The sequence below is a fragment of the Enoplosus armatus genome, chromosome 23 (genome assembly GCF_043641665.1).
Source record: "Enoplosus armatus isolate fEnoArm2 chromosome 23, fEnoArm2.hap1, whole genome shotgun sequence".
Classification (NCBI taxonomy): domain Eukaryota; kingdom Metazoa; phylum Chordata; class Actinopteri; order Centrarchiformes; family Enoplosidae; genus Enoplosus; species Enoplosus armatus.
Window position 1 is genome coordinate 3,633,254 of NC_092202.1, and position 16,668 is coordinate 3,649,921.

The 16,668-nt window shown below is 40.5% G+C and overlaps 1 protein-coding gene across 1 annotated transcript; it reads right to left on the reverse strand.

Moving 5' to 3' along the window:
• Positions 1 to 3,741: 3,741 nt before the first annotated feature.
• Positions 3,742 to 10,302, reverse strand: LOC139306097 (cysteine and histidine-rich domain-containing protein 1). Its single transcript, XM_070930059.1, has 11 exons — positions 10,239 to 10,302; positions 9,403 to 9,452; positions 9,259 to 9,315; positions 8,125 to 8,279; positions 7,715 to 7,818; positions 6,702 to 6,754; positions 6,018 to 6,088; positions 5,463 to 5,565; positions 5,006 to 5,125; positions 4,379 to 4,441; positions 3,742 to 4,259 (listed from the first exon to the last, which is right to left on the reverse strand). The coding sequence occupies exons 1-11, from the start codon at positions 10,300 to 10,302 to the stop codon at positions 3,828 to 3,830; spliced, it is 1,272 nt and encodes a 423-aa protein (XP_070786160.1). The 3' UTR covers positions 3,742 to 3,827.
• Positions 10,303 to 16,668: the final 6,366 nt, after the last annotated feature.

The window sequence follows — 16,668 nt, forward strand, 5'->3', positions numbered from 1 at the left end:
ATCTCTGTGCGCTCAGTAAAGACGTGGTTAGCTTAGCTTAGCAAAGAAAACTGGAAGAATTGGGAAACTCCATTAAAAGTAAAATACGCCAAAATGTGTTATTTACATGTAACTTATCAGCTAGCAAACTAGTTAACAAGAAAGCCTGACGTCAATTATGTGTTTTTTGTGTGCGTTACGAAAAGTGTTCGAGGCTAGCTAGCTAACTTTACTATGACGACGGGATTTCTGAGAAGAAAAAGCTCCAACGTGTAAGCTGGTTGATCGTAAAACATTTTTTTTTACGAAAGGTATTAAATATACACATACAGTAGATAAGACATCTTTGTTTCGTCGGAGCTTTGAAGGGACTAAGCTAGCTGTTTCCCCCGCTTCCAGCGCTTTGTCATAAGCTAGGCTAAACACGTCATGAAGCTAACGCCGTACTGAATGGACAGAGGTGAATTTTTTACTTAGTTCTTCTCGTTGAAACGGCAAAAATACAAATTTCTTAAAATGTCAGAGTATTACTTTAAAAGTTTTAACTGCCAGAATGTAATAAAGAAGTAATATTCACTAGTAAAGATTAAACCTGAGTCAAACGCGAGCTACAAACGTCCGTTAGAGAGTTAGCTTCATCACGTAAAGGTACTATGTAGAACCAGAGAAAAGTATTTATTTTCATGATACACAGCTTACCTAAAGTTGTTTTGTCGTGATGAAACTCCACCACTTTGAAAACTACAAAAAAAAAACATTTAGAAATACGCTTTGACTCGCGTCTGATCGGACAAAAACGTGAATATTACATCCACGAACAAGGCTGTAAACTTGTAAAGGATCATTTCTGTGCTTTTTACCATTCACGTAACGGGTTGGTTCTTGATTTTCTCAGTTATTTACATGTTTATCGAACTAACCCAAACTAACTCTTGATAAGTCGGAGTTACTGTGAGGCGTCGTAGATGTTCAGCTCTGGTAGGATTGTGCTACTGTATCCATAGTGTGCCAGCTATACGCTCTACACCTTAGAGGCTTTAGTGGTGTCGTGCCAAGTTTGTACCGAGTTCAGTAGGTTTTGAGACATACGAGGTGTGTGTGTGAGAGTGCGTGAGCTTCAGATGCGAAAGTTGTTGTATGTCGTACATTTCAAAGTTTACTGTATCTTGCCTTGCACTTTACGAAGAAGCAAACTTAATGGGGAAAAAAGACATTTGTGCGCATGTGTGCGTGTGTGTGTTTTAAGATTTCGAGTGTTTACGAGTGTTTTTTTTATTGATTTGATGACAAAAATCTTTTTATTTATGATAAATGTATACGGACAAAAGTGTGTTGATAAAATGTAATATATCTAACCAAACGTAAAAGAATGATAAATATATAGAGATGTATACACAAATGTTTATTACATCAGTGGTTGTACAATTACTCCCACAGCAGCTTGAGATCTCCCGTTTAACGCCAATGTTATTACATGTGATTATGTGTCATTTCACTGCCACAGCAACGCCATTGAAATGTCTTTCCAATGTTACACCAATTGGTATTGAAATAGTATTTAAAAAAAATAGATATTAAAGTTAATCTAACTTTAAGCCAAAGTTTTTGGAATTCTCCAGTGTTATTACAGACTACTGACGAATTGTTTACGCAAAAAAAAAAAACAAGAGATGTCATACTCAGCCTATGTTTAGCCAATATTTGGGTGAACTTTTTGTGTATAATTTTGAAATTGTCACATCTGTTGAGAAAGTCCACCTTATGCTTTAAGTAGCATTTGTTGTGCTGAAAATGAACGTAAAGGTGTGTCCACTTTGGGGAACACACATTTGTGGAAGCCATTTTGGGATTTAAAAAAAAATAGTTGCCTATGTTTTAATGGTCTTTTAACCATTTTTTTTTTGTCTTTTAAAAAGCTTCATAATTTGTCATTTTTAAAATATGTTAAAATATTTAATGAGTGTCGTTCTTTTCAAACAGCAAAAATATCACTTTTGACTAAAACTCTTCCGAGGAGTCACGTGGAGCTGAGAAGAAACTGTATTGAACCCACAGATTACAAACACCCCCGCCATGTTTGTGCAACAGTATTCCGTAGACAACATTTGTGAACGCACCCCCCCTGATCTGAACAGCCTATATATTGAGACTGTGTGCGCAATGCTGGAAGCCAGACTAGATGTTGCACGACCTTGTACGTTGCGAGGTGTTTTATTGTGTTATCGTGTGCAGTGTGTAACAAAGACAAAGTCAGCGCAACCCTTTGGAGATTAAATGAGTTACTGAAGTGAAGCTGGTGTCCTTTGGTGTAATGTGTTGATGATGATTAAACTGTTAAAGGTACGGTCACAGTACACTTCTGAAAATGTACGGATAATGAAGCAGTTGACGATCGCAGCGGAACAGGAAACGCTTGAATTTACATCCGATGATGTAGGGTGGAAATGTAACGTGACCGTACCTTTTAGTCAGGGACGTTTGGTAAATTGCAGGTGTTAAGTGCTGAAATTTTACTTTTTCTGTTGTTCCCACTTCCCATTTAACCTGTTCAGTTTTTGTTTGCCTTTCAGGTGGGGAGAGAAGAGTAAAGGCCTCAGTATGCTTCAAACGAACTAGGTCGTACATCCGACCACACCTAAAGGTAAAAGTGGTTACAGCTGTTCTAAATCAGCCACACTCAAATGTCAACTCAATCGTTATCTCACAGATAATTTTGTGTATTTTGCGGATCTTTGACGTCTCACCGTGATTAACCGTACGATCGCGCTTTCGGTTAGTTTCTCCTCAAAGGCATCCTCTGTGCTGCACTCAGTTTGACACACAATAAGTGGCGAAGTAGTTGTGTAAAGAATGGAAAACAAAGAGCTCAAACCCTGCCTAGTTTTGCACCGCCGCACACCAGGGACTCAGATGCTGCTGAACTGGGGCGAAATAGAAGTTACTTGGATGTAACTCCAGTTCTAGAAGTGCATGAGTCGACCACCATCACCAGATCACAAAGTAAACGAAAGAAAGTTAAGTTATTGTGGGGAATGTAATGAAAGCACGGTGAACGGATGAAGTGTGGCGCTTAACTATAAATCAAAACCTACACCGCAAAACTCCTGTCAACCGATCAAGTATAAATCAGCCTTTAGATGATCCGACAAGCACTTCATTTGAAGCATACTGAGGTGTTAAGTCTACAATCTCCATCTAACCATGCTTGTTCGAAACAATTTCACTGCATCTCCTATCAATCTGTCTTCGCCTGTAGTAAAGCTGCTCAGTGAGTAACACAGTGTAGGTTGTGTTTGCAGACGTACAATAGGCTTACACTCGTGAAAACCACGCGTGGAAACACAATTCCAGCATGACTCATGAGCTAAAGGTTAATCCAACCTAAACTGCTTTGTTTACAGCAGAAGCCTGTAACGCCAGTGGATACTCAGATGACTCATTAGGCTTTTAAATGAATCATTAATCTTAATCTTTCTGCTTAAAACGCGTGGGACGTGTGATGGATAACGAGCCTTTATACCACTGATCCAGGCGTTTATCTGCGTTGATTTAAGCTGTTGTTAGACAGAAATTTCGACATAGAAATATGCGATGAAAGGTTTTTATTTCTTGCACTGAAGTTGCATCTGGTCGTGTCTGAGTATATTCACATTAGAAGAGAAAAAACTCACTATTTCAAGGATTGTAATTAAATAAAAAATGAAAGATCCAGTGTGTTTGTCGAACAAAGTTAGAAAGTACCACATTTCATTCACTTCATTACAAAAATCTTGTTTAATTTAAACTAATTTTTTTTATCTTCGCTAATGAAAATCAGACGCAATCTTCTTCTTGATTTTTCGGAGGAGTCACTCGAGATCTGGCATGTCGTCGAATCCTCCCTCTTCCTCCTGCCTTCTCTGCTCCTCCTGCTTCTTCTTCTCCTCCTCGGCCCTCTTCCTCTCCTCCGTCGCCCTCTTCATCTCCTCCTCCACCTCCTTCCTCTTTAAATTCTGCTCCTCTTCCTCTTTCTTCTTCTGCTTTTCTATGTCCTCCTCCTCCTGCGTTTTATTCGCCGGCTTGTCGTAGGCCCACTCCTCGTCCGAGTCGCTGATGTCGTCGTCGTCTATGTCCCAGTCTGGCTGGTACGACTCTGTGGTTTCAGTGTCCTCTACTGGTTCGGGCTCAGGTTTGTAGTTGGGGTCCTCCAGTTTGCCCCAGGCCACCTGGTCGGCCTTGCGGAGGATGATCTCCACTTTGGATGGGACCATGTTGACCGAGCTCTGTTTCACATTGATCACCTGAAGGTAAGATGGTCAGAGGAAAGAGTTGTTGGTAGAGGACTGATGATGTTTTGCTTTATATAGCCACATATAATTGTATTAGCATCTCTATTTAGACATATTTAGCAGGTACTCACGCCCCAGAGGTGGAAGTCTCTCTTGAAAATCTTGTTGTCCTCAAACTGGATTTGACATGAGAGCTAAAGAGACAAATGGAGAAAAAAGAGAATGAGGCAAATTTATTATTGCATTTAATGCATATTGTTGACCTTTTAACTGTGATTAATATTAATCCTTTAGTAATAGTTTTATACATACAAAAAAATATAAAATAGATAGGTCATTAGAACTTACTATTTACTCTTCACTTTCTAATAAAGCACCATTTATAAAGCTTGTTAATGAATCAATAATGTTTTATGTGGCGTATCCCCCTCCACCTGCTTTGTCTTCTTAGATAGCTCTACACCATTTGATCCTAAACTCCTCATTAATGACTTAACTGATCTATAAAGCATTAGTAAACGATTTATTAACCATTAATATAGCCATTAGTCGCTACCTGTAAATAGATTATGAAGGGTGCCTTATTAGAAAGTCCTAAATCTCGTGTATTTTCATGGTTAACCACAGTAAGTGATTTCAGATTGGTGTCACATTCACAGTCTTTGTGAGAGTTAAACATACCAGCGCTTGTGTGTGTGTGTGTGTGTGTGTGCGTGTGTGTGCGTGTGTGTGTGCGTGTGTGTGTGTATAAAACTCACCACTGTCTGGTTGGCCTCGACGGTGGAAAGTTCTGGGTTCACGTTCTTGGCGTAAATCGTTACAACAGCATTATTTCCTGTCTGGTGCCAGTCATGTCGACACGCCACCTTCTTCTTGTCCTGTAAACACACACAACACACCAAGAAATAGCTTGGATATTTGAGTTCCTCCAACACAATAAACACATTTATTGTAGGGCCGTTGTGTTAAAGTGCATTAGCTAGGTGTATGTATAGTATATGGAACAATCACAGACTTGTTCTTTCATTTCAGTTTGTGTGTTTAAACACCAGAAAGGACAAGCAAGCTGTACACACCAATCTTCATACAAAAAAGGGGTAATTTTAAATATTGAGGCTGTTTGGTTGGCACTGTCATTTCTGTATTTCAGGGGTATTTTGTCAGCTTTGCTCAAACTGTCATTTGTGTAGTTTTCCCCACAGGTGGTGTATGTACCTGCTTCGGGACCCAGCGGTGTTTCCCTGAGGTGCAGCCCTTCTGGTCGAGGAAAGCGTTGAAATCTATCGTCCTTATGCAGCAGCAGCTCCAGTACTTATACCTACACAAAATGAAATCGTTACAGGTTAGAAACACAGTGTGGAACAGCTGCGTCGTTCAGGGAATAGAGACCAACAAACCTGACTGATATGCATACAAATTCAAAGTGCCTTGCTCAGAAAAGAGATGAGAGAGCGGCTGATATACTTCATGTGATTCAAAGAGCAGCTGCAGTTTAATTTACTTCTTAAGTCTGTTTGTAATCTTGCAGACTTGTTTTTCATTACTGATCTTTAATTCATTGTCTGATCTTTCCTTTTACATATTTATATTTTTATGCGTCTTGATTTTCTTACATGGCCTTCAGTTTTGTTTTGTTTATATTTCTACTTTGTAGCAGGGCGCTAATTACGGTTTGAAGAGAGAGTTATGCAAATAAAGATTGTAATTATGATGTCGTTATAGTGGATTAACGCCTTTGTAATATCCGCAGCAGTGATTTCGGCGTCTTACCCCTCGTGGAAGACGGGAGCTCCGGGGTGGTGGATGCAGACCAACTTGTCCGTCTCTGGGCCTTGATACACCTAAACACACGAACACAATGCTAACGATCACAGTGTAAACATCAGATGATCAATAACGTGTAACAGATTACAGTTTCTCATCACACTTTATTATCATATGGCATTATAATACAGGGAAAACAGCATTTTCTGATGAAGCTGGTCAGTAAACAGTAAATATACCAAACTTAAACTTTGATTTTTGCTTATTTAGTCACGTATATTTACTGCTACAGAGAAATACTTAAGATTTGTTTTTAGGGGCTGTAAATCTAATTCTTTAATTAAAGTTTAGTGGAGAAAATATCACAGTATTTCCTTCATCCATGTAGCATAAAGTGGAAATAGTCAAATACAAGTACTTTAGTAAATGCGATTATATTCATGGTTCATATTTTAGGGATAGAAATAAAGAGGAGGTCATGGGGCCAGAACAAGTTGAAAAAGTGGCGTATAGTAATGGGTCATATGTGGTGTTACCTGTCTCGTCCACTAGATGGAGCCCACTAGATGTACAGGAATGATAAAGAACTGAAGCACAGCATCTGTGTGTGTGTGTGTGATGAATTTGTCGGCTCACGTTGGTTTCAGATAGTCGACAAACAAACACACTCATAAAAAAAGAGACACCCACTGTTTTGCATCCTGCGTTCTTGCATCGGGTCCCTTGTATGACGATCTGACTCTCTGTTGGAAGAGGGAGGTGAGATAAAGAAGTCAGGACTGCAAACACATCTTTCTTATCAAGTCAGTTTTGTCTGCACTTGGAAGTTTTATTTTCTTTAAGAACGAGTGAGAAACTCGACGTGTTTCCGGTGCAAATCAAATAGTTTCAAGTACTTTCTGAAATCCATTTGTTGAAATATTCTGCCAGATTTTTTTGTCTTTTGTTTGAAGAAAAAAAGATTTTCTGACCCAATTCTGCGCAGAAATGTTTTGATAAGACTTTGAAATAAGTTTTTACACAAATATAAACTGTTGAATTATGCATCAAACTTACAAAAACACACATTTACAGAAATTCACAAATAAACATGTACTTATACACAGACTAACGTGTCAGGTTGATGTATTCATACTCTTTTTTTCAGTATCAAGTTTCACTGTGAGATTTTCTTTCAGCAGTTTTACGGTTTAAGGTTTTTAATGGACAATTATACACAAAATTAATTAAAAAATGTTCTTGCACATTTTCCACTGTTACCTCTGAACACGTGCATTAGCAAGTATAAGCAGACATACCTGTTCTATACATGTAGACTAATGCAAACTTCTTCAAGACAGTATGAATACTTCAACCTGTTCTCAATACAAATCAACTTGTTTCAGGTATTTTCTAACGTTGAGATTTTCTTTTCTTGGTTCTGGTGTTGAAACCTGCTTTATTTTGTCTTGTTTCAAGATACAGACACTCAGGAAAAGTCTTGAAACAAATTGAATCTTATAATAAAATGGTTAAAATGTTCTCGCTGTACTGTGAGATTGTCTTCCTTTTTCTTTTTTTTTTTAGATAATAATGTTCTAGGACTCGATTATTTTTTTGCTGTGTTCAAGAGCAGCAAAAAAAAAAAGAAAAAAGAGGGAAAATGAAATGAAAGAACAGGTTTGCCTGTCGAAGGCCTCTCTATCAAACACACACACACTGACCTTTCTTCTCGTTCTCCACTCGCTTGTTGAGGTCCAGCTTCTCCAGCACCTGAGCCAGCGACGCAGACACTTTCTGGGGCAGCTTGGTCTTCTGCTCGTCTGATCTGCAAACACACACACACACACACATATATATATAAAAACACACATTCATGTTAACACAAAAGCGGGTGCTGGGAAATGAACACACAAGCTCAGATAAGCACGGAGGCAGCAGACTGATACGCTAAATGATTTATTGCTGCAGGCGACCTCATCCTGACCTCTGAGAATGAATGCACGCACGGAGGCGGCAGCATGCGCGTGAATAACAGGGAGGTTTATGCAAAAAGACAAATTCCACTCATGCAAATTAGAAAAAGAAGAATCTTGTTATAAATGAGAGCTGCATGTGAATTACAAACACACACCTGGGTCTCTCTTTCTGCAGTTTCTCAGCAGATTTGGGTCCCTGGTAGATTATCTCTTGGTCGTTGGTGTGTTTAATCTGGCCTTTATCTGATGACACCTCCGGCCGCAGAGGCTCCTGGGGCTTCTCGTTGCTGTGGTGCCCACGGGTGCAGCCCTGCGTTCAAAGCAGAGCGGTCACCTCAGTCTGGTTCAAGGATCTGAAACTTCAAGTATTATTTCTCTTCTCAGTGGCACTTGTGTTCTATATAATCCTTCACAGAGGAAAACAACTCGCGGCACCATGTGGCGACTCACTGTGTATCTGCACTTAAGTCTTTTTTAACGTATAACATTAGCAACTGGATCCTGTGAAAGTGTAACAAAGGGTGTTTTAAAGTGGACAGCAGACTGGGATGAACTCTTCAGACAAAGACATGCCTTTTTAGAAAGTTAATCAAAGTGAAACGTAACATTTTTCAGTAATTATTCTGTAATTATTTGACATTATTTGTTATTGCGCTTCCATTTTGACGTTAGATAAACATTTGAATATAAGAAGGGCGATGCCAAGTCTTGTTTGGAGAATTTACAAAATTAACATTTGTTATTTACCGTTATATCACATATAATAATAATAATTTAAAAGTAGCCACAGTGTAGAAATACTCTGTTAGTAAATGTCCTGCATTCAAACTTTTACTCAAAAGTACAAAAGTATTATCAAAATATACTTTTTACAAAGTAAAAGTAGTCATTATGCAGAATGGCCCATTTCAGAATCATTTATTTTATACTGCTGGATTATAAGTATTGATGCATTAATGTTGCAGCTGCTAATTTGAATTACTTAATACACTGCTTAATAGCTTAACCTCTAATAATACATCATCATCAATATGCAAAGTTATGAATAAATGTATAAAAAGTACAATATTTTTTGTAGTAATAGTTAATAATTGTGGTCAAGTAGAAGTACACAGCAGCTGAACATGGAAATTCTCAAGTAAAGTACAAATACCTTAAAACTGAACTGAACCTGAACGTTATTCATTTCACTGAGATCTAATTAACGCACAGAAGCGCAGTTCTTCACAGAGTACACCTGCAGTTTTCTGCAGATACTAACTGAGTGTTTGACCCTGAGCTCTTCTTACTTTGATGGAGAGAAACTCTGAGAAGTCTGTTGTCCTTTTCTTACAGCAGGACCAGCCCTGCAGAAAGACATACAAACAAACGTGTGATGTTTCTTATACAGCTGAATAAAAGTTTACTTGTTTTGGGGTTTTTTTTAGTTTTACCTTCAGAGCATCGTGGAAGATGGGGACTCCTGGATGGAAGAGGCAGGAATCTTTTGGAGGAAAAAAGAAAGACATCGTCAGGCTGTTTATGGACACACAGTCAGCAGGGTGTACCAGCTGTCCATGGGGGTCACCAGAGTTGAGAAGTGTCCCATAAAAGGAAGTTGGTTGCTAGGAAGGTAGCTGTCCCTCCAGAGACACGTGGCCTACAATCCCTGCTAGGCTAGCTCTCAAACACACACACAGCATTTATAACAATAAGGACACGTTGTTTGTCCAGCCAGTTAATCCAGATCCTGTCCACCTGTTGTGTTCAGTTCAAGTTAATATGAGCACTGAAACTGACTCACTTACGCACTTCTATGTGTTGTCTTTTTGTACTGAATTTAATCACATTTGAACCCACATTTTACATTCCTCTGTGTATTACGACCTCGGCCACAAGAGAATGCCTTCAAAACACATGCAGACACGAACCAAACGTCAGTCTGAAATACTGCGAGTGCTGCTTAAATACCGTTTGGAAAAGTTGTTTGTAAAGTCTGAATGAAGATGTCACTAATAGTCTATTTCAGCTTTCTGGTGAAGTGTTTTTGAACTGATCTGAATGTGTAATTTTAACTCAGGAGCTCCAAAAGTGAGTAAATTGAACCTCATGTAAGAAAATCTACACACCACCAGCTCTTACCAACACTGTAAGAACAAGCTTACATGATTCATTTCAGGCTTTTGTTTCACTGTTTTTCCACTGAGGCTTGACGACCATCAGACCCGGACTGGACTCAGTCTTTGTCTTTGTATTAAAAGCACAGATACAGAAAGAATCCGGATCTTACCGTTCTCATTCTGGTCAGCGTCAAACTGCAGTCCGCAGCCTTTGTTGTAGCAGAGCAGAGCCATGTTGGCCTATTGGTTGCTGTGATTTCTTCTTCTCTTGTTCAGAAATGTTCCTCCAACCGGGCGGTCTCTCCTGGTCTTAATGCTGCTGGTCAGACCTCCAGAAGTTTCTCAGCAGAGATCCAGAGGGGTTGATGGCCTTCTGGAGGGCTCTCTCTCTCTCTCCCCCCCTCCCTCTCTGGTTTGGGCCTGGCTGAATGAAAGATAAAAATAGCAGCTCACCTCCCTCCCTCTCTTCCCTCCCTCACTTTACAGCTGTCAAAACTTATCTGAAGGTGGGGGGTTGACGTTCCTCCTGGTGAGCGTCGGCTGTCACTAACAGGCCTGCTGTGGCCCGGCAGCCGCCACAAAGGACTGACAACTCCTGGATTTCTGTCACTTTCTCTTACTGGATCCAGTGCAGTCAGGAGAAATCGTGGGGTTTATTTTCCCAGGAGAAGCAGCCTGTGTTATTGTTGTGCCGAAATGTACTGAATAGTTTTAGGAAGAAGCCTAATTATGGCCTAAAATATGTCGCAACGATTAGAGCTACACCCATATGTGACTTTTGAACATCTCACACTAAAACCATGGGCCTTAATCTGATGCTCCCCGTCTGCCACAAGATCATCAGCGAGGCTCACAGTCGGTGTTCCAGTTCGGCCAAACTGGGAAAACCATTTCTTTATTGGCCCGGCTTGGAGCAGAGAGGCATTGTCATGTTGAAACTGGACACCGCCTTCCCCCCAAAGTCTTGTCACAACGTTAGAGGCCCACTATTGTCTAAAATATCATTGCATGACTTAGCAGAAACATTTCCCTTAACTGGAACAAAGAGGCCAAACCATAAACACCAGCACCCAGAAATGCACAAACTTTCAGCCATGCAGACAAGAGTATACTTGCACACTTTCCCAGTAAGACCTCTGAAATGTCCCATATCACCTGTAACTGTGGGAAAACTTGTCACCACTCATTTCCAGTGCGGAGTTAATGTTAACGCTTGCTGTGATATGTTGACCTGAAACACTTCTACCACACACTCCCACGGCGAGGGCTTAAAAATCAGGTTCCCACCTCTCGACTCCCACTGAGCTCTGAATAATGAAACTGTTTGTGTACATTTGTCCCACAATCACATCACAGGTGCCGGGGGGCAGGGGGGGGGGCGGTGATGCATTTGCTTGTATTTCAGGGTTTTTGTTTTGACTAAATGGTCCTTGGTAAGACATACATCACTCAAAATGTACCGTGCCAGACAAACAGCAGTGTTTTGTCTTTAGTGAATAATTTATTGTCAAACCACCTGCAGTTGCTGCACAGCAATTTGTCTCTCTGTGCCCAGGATGATGCAAAACTACACAAAGCCAACTTATAAAACAGTACAGTAAACAAAAGTTTAATTGAATTTGTCTTGACTAAATTAACTTATTTAAGACCCCAGTTTGGTAGGAAAAACAGAAGACGGCTGGTATTTTCAGGCAGACAGTGAAGCAGTCAATTTTTCCAGGATAAACAAGGTTAAAAAGTAACTTTAAAACATGCCAATCAAGGTAAAATTCAAGACAGATTTTGTGCTAAAATATAAAACCGGTGAAATACATATTGGAAGGGTTGAAACATGGCTCGAGATCTCGCTGGAAAAGAGGCTGAATTAGGAAAACACCTTCTCAAACCCTCGGGCGCTGCAATTAAAAATCACAAGATACACTGTTCGACATTTCAAGGTCTTGAATTTTTATCACCCGAGACTTTAAAGTACATCTGACAGAGTTTCTTGGCAGGTTGAGTAGACTGAAATCTCAAAAACAAGACAATGGTTTAGGAATGGAAAATGACTTTTTATTTCTTCCAAAAAAAGAGAGAGAAAACAGATCCCTAGAATAAACAAATATACTGCTGTAAAATAAAAGCTTGTGATTTTTTTTTTTTTTGTCAACTGTAACATTTGTTTGCCTTTCCATGCTTGATACAATCCATATATTTCTGCTTTAAATAAATAGAAAAAAAAATGTACAAAGAGAATGGGGGGAGGAGACAGAGAAGAGAGAGAGAGAGAGAGAGACAGATTAAAAGGTGTACTCTGCTCAAAAAACATTTGGCATCATTGAGAATTCATGGCTGATCCTGATGTACAGGGAGATCTGCAACCCTCCAAATCTGCATCGTCTGTCTGTTTAGCCCGTCCCCACTGAGTTGTATTCATACCTATATACTGCTGTAATAACGCTAATATCTTTCATGTTCAGAAAAAATAAAGAGTAAATGAAAAATAATGCAGTTGCAGATTATGAGAGTATGTTTTTAAGCTCTGTGTTGTGAGTGTGAGTGTGTTGTATTTCTCTATATACAGAAGAGTGAGGCAGCAATCCGAGGGTTCTTACCAAAAAACACAGATGTAGAAAAAACAGAACGTGCACAAGAGATCTTTGATTCAACACACCGACTTACTGACAAAATGAGGACATTTATCTGTTAAACAGCCTCTCTCTCTTTGTTTCGTTCGTTTCATTTTGCGGGCTTTCGACTCTGAATCGATCTTGAACTTCCTGTTATAAACGCTGCAACGCGCGCTGCGACCCGCAGATGGCGCCACAACAGTGGAGAATCCAAAAGGACGAATCTGCCATGTGCTGCAAGTAACAAATGTGACATCTTTGGGAGAAGTAACACACACAAAAAAAAAAAGTTTGGCGCTCTGTTTTTGCTACAGTGGCTCGTTTAACGACAGTACAAACATCTGTCAGATTCAGTCCAACAGCTGGCGAAGCTGCTGTCATGGAATGGACGGCAAATGATTGGTCAAGAAAGTGTGATCCATCTCGGCCTTTTTCGCCTTTGTCCGGGCGCCTGACAAGACGATACGTTTTAAAAACAGGGACAACAAGAGGAGAGAATTTATCTTCATCATCACCATCACTGTCACATCATGCTTTTTTGGAAAAAAAGGACAACAAACATCGACAACGATACAACCATGCACTCACCGACCCCGGAAAGAGAGAGCGATGGCTCGCCAGAGAGGAGTCCGCTCTCTGGATGTTTGATACACTTGGCCTTAGCAGAGGACAGACATTTTAATATGACATCAAGGTTTATCCGTGTATCCTTCTCCTCCTAGATTCATGCTACAACAATGCAGAGAGGTGCGGTAGCAGCTTTAAAAGTTGAGAGAAACTTAGCCACAAGGTTTGCCTGCTCTGATCCCAAACGGACCAGGTCGGCAGCCAACGTCAAAAAAACAAAAACAAAACGAAAGAGTGGTTGTTCTGGGAAACTCCCAGCTGTAAATGTGAGAAAGAGTCTGAATTTGAGGAAGGGAGTTGCCGAAGAAGAGCCTGCATGCTCGGCCAAACCCCTCCCTGGACAAATACCGTGACAAAATTACCTACATGATAAAGCTGTAATAATCACTGGCAGTCACATCAACGCTAAAGGAGACGAGCCAGTAACATTTATGAGACTCAAAAAAACCACAGCAGTCTCCTCTTCTACGCTCTCTCTCTACCCCACTAAATTTGACCATTTTGAAACCACTGGAGAAACACAGACAAAGAAAACCTCATCGCAAACAGGCAGGACGTGATTCCATGCAGAGAAATTGAAAGTTGTAGAAAACAGAACAAGGAACGAAAAGCTAATAACTGGCCAAGAAGAGGACGAGATGTAGATTTAGCTAGAAAGAAAAGGTAGTCAGACTGGGTCAAACAGCTTTCCTACGGTTTGATTTCACCTGTCAGGTAAGTTGGCAATAATAAACAAAACACCCTGGCGTTGATTTCACCGTCCTTCATATTGAAGCCAACCCATTTTGTATTCTGAAGAAGTAATTACAAACTTCACATCTGCAGTTAGACCTGATGTGATTCATTGTTTTTTGAAAGATCCAGGATGATGATGATGATCTGATTCTGGACCAGCGCCACAGTAACGGCTTCTCTTTCTGAAGTGCCAATTCATCAACACCAGATTAGAGACAGTAAGACAGCTGTCCCAGAAAATAAAGAACCATAATTTGAACTCATTTTGGTGCCAAAAGCGCAGACGTCCATTAAGAAAAGAGCTTAATGAGAGCAAAAAGGTACCTGTATTTTAGCCCCCTGAAGAGGAGGACTTTGAGGAGTCCCTGTTTAGGACGGTGTCAGAGGGACTTAATGTTGACAACAGTTCAATTTTCAGACAACAGGAAGCTGCTTCCTGTTCAATGACATAAATAAAGTTTTGACTGGGCACAAAAGCCAAAGATTTTGAAGAACTGTCCCAGTGGTTGGTGGATTCCCTTTGCTACTTGCCGCATTTTTTCCTACTGAATAGAATTTAAAAGTACCCCTGAGCAACAGGTGGTTGACCGTCACAGTGGCTAATTGAGCAGACAAACTTTCCAGCTGCTAGCATTTAGCTAAAGCTCATTTCCAAACCTGGTTGGACCACACGACCTGTTCTAGGAAAGTCTCCTCCTATAGCCAACAAAAGACCTGGATATCAAAGCATCTGATTCGCTGTCTAGGTTCAACAGTCCAATCAGAGACAGTTTGTAGGCTGCTGACATCATAACGAGAGGCGGAGATGGCCTGTTGTCGAGATGGGGTGGGGGGGGGGGGGGGGGGGGGGTGACGAGGACCTTATCTACCAGACACTGGAGCGATGCTAACGGCGAGAAGAAAGAGCGCACTCAAAGCTAGCAAAAAGCGAACCACAAAGCCTGAGAGCCTTCGAGAGCTTTCGTCTACAGCTAAAAGACAGAGACACCAAGAGAGATAATAGAGCTATAGTTACTAGACACTGGCAGAGGTGAGGACAAGGTGGGGAACCTACTGCAGGAGGATACTATGACGAGAGGCTAAGCTAACACAAGACTGCGACAAGAAGCGTCTAAGAGCAATATCTAATCCAACAGCGACAGTGATGGGCGGGAGCAGACAATCTAGACAGAAACTGGTTATTATTACTATCAATTTTTTTTTTTTTTTTTTACATATCTACACATACCAAACAGTGACGAAGCAGGCTGAAAAAGCATTCTAGAGATAGACCAACTAGACAGAGTTGAGAAGCGAGATTCTAGAGATTTTTATAGCAGAGTGGATGATGAGTGTGATACGACTGAACCATCACTGATGACTGGGATGTAGACACTGGACTGGGACCGGGGGATGGGACTACAAAAAAGTTTCAAGTTGTTAGAATGGCAGGAAAATAATTTCTAGATACCTGCCACAGTGGCTGGTAGATTAGACAAACTTCTTATTGTAAAACCCCAAACAATTTCTACAAACTTCAAATCTCTTTCTCAACTTTTCACACACCAGAACAACTGGCAAGAGCTCTACTACGGCAGGATAGTCACTTCAGTGCAACATTTTTGCATGTGCATTTTGCAACAGAATTTGATTTTACAAAAACAAAACAAGCACATTTTAGTGTCAAACTCGCTGGCTCAAATTTGGCTCGAAAATTTGACACAATGTGACCCTCAGAAATAGCCCTCAATGAGAAAACATACACATAAATGTGCAAGCACACACGTGAACGCACACTAAAATGCATTATGCACACATATACCAACAGTCAAACTCACGGATGCTTTGGCTGAGGAATGGCCACGACCTCTTACACGAGTCAAATTTGATCTCCAAAATTTCCTGGAACCACGGAGCGAGGGTGATGCCAAAAGTTCAGTGTCGTTTGGCTCTCGGTTCAGACAGAGTCGCACTTAAAGCCACTCACTTTGATTCAGTGCAATTTAAAGTGAATTCAACTTGATTCAGTGACATTTAAATCACTCGCTCAGTGCTGCTGTCATCAATCATTGGCACATAATGTGGATCTGCTAATAGGGTGCAACTAATGAAAAAGCTCATATTTTAGGAACCTTCGACGTCTGAATCTGGTTGGTGAGACATGATGAAGACAAGCAGAACAGATACACACAAGTCAACCAGGTGTTAAACGGCTAATGGCTAATAAACACTCTGCAGTCTCTTTAGCATAACAAAAGTACAAATTTCAGTTTTACCCTCTACTGAGAGCAATGGCAGCCAAAAATGTCAAGATAAACGTGTCAAAGTTACGTCTGACTAAACGCCTGGTCACACCAGCATTTAAAAATTGGGACATTTCGCGGCGAACTGATGCCATTAACCAAAAGCGAGCAGTCTTGACGTTGTCGTTGAGTCCAAAATGGAGGAAGCTATCGTAGCTCATTGGCTGTGAGGCGCCATCCTGTTTTACTGAACTTCCTCTGTCGGAGTACAAACTTACTTAAAAGAGGAATTTTTTTTGTAGAACAAAAACCTGCGTGAACTTAATGTCCCGTTAGCAACCAAGCTAACGAAACTTGCTAGCTGACAGTTAGAACACTAGCTAGCTCTTGCTTTTTTTCTCCTCTCT

Excerpts from the sequence above, each read along its gene's own strand:
- LOC139306097 (XM_070930059.1), bottom strand. The coding sequence starts at position 10,302 with ATGGCTCTGCTCTGCTACAACAAAGGCTGCGGACTGCAGTTTGACGCT. Across the intron at positions 9,453-10,238 it reads CGCTGACCAGAATGAGAACG|ATTCCTGCCTCTTCCATCCA; the intron begins GTAAGATCCGGA and ends TTCCTCCAAAAG. Across the intron at positions 6,755-7,714 it reads AGTGGAGAACGAGAAGAAAG|AGAGTCAGATCGTCATACAA; the intron begins GTCAGTGTGTGT and ends CTCTTCCAACAG.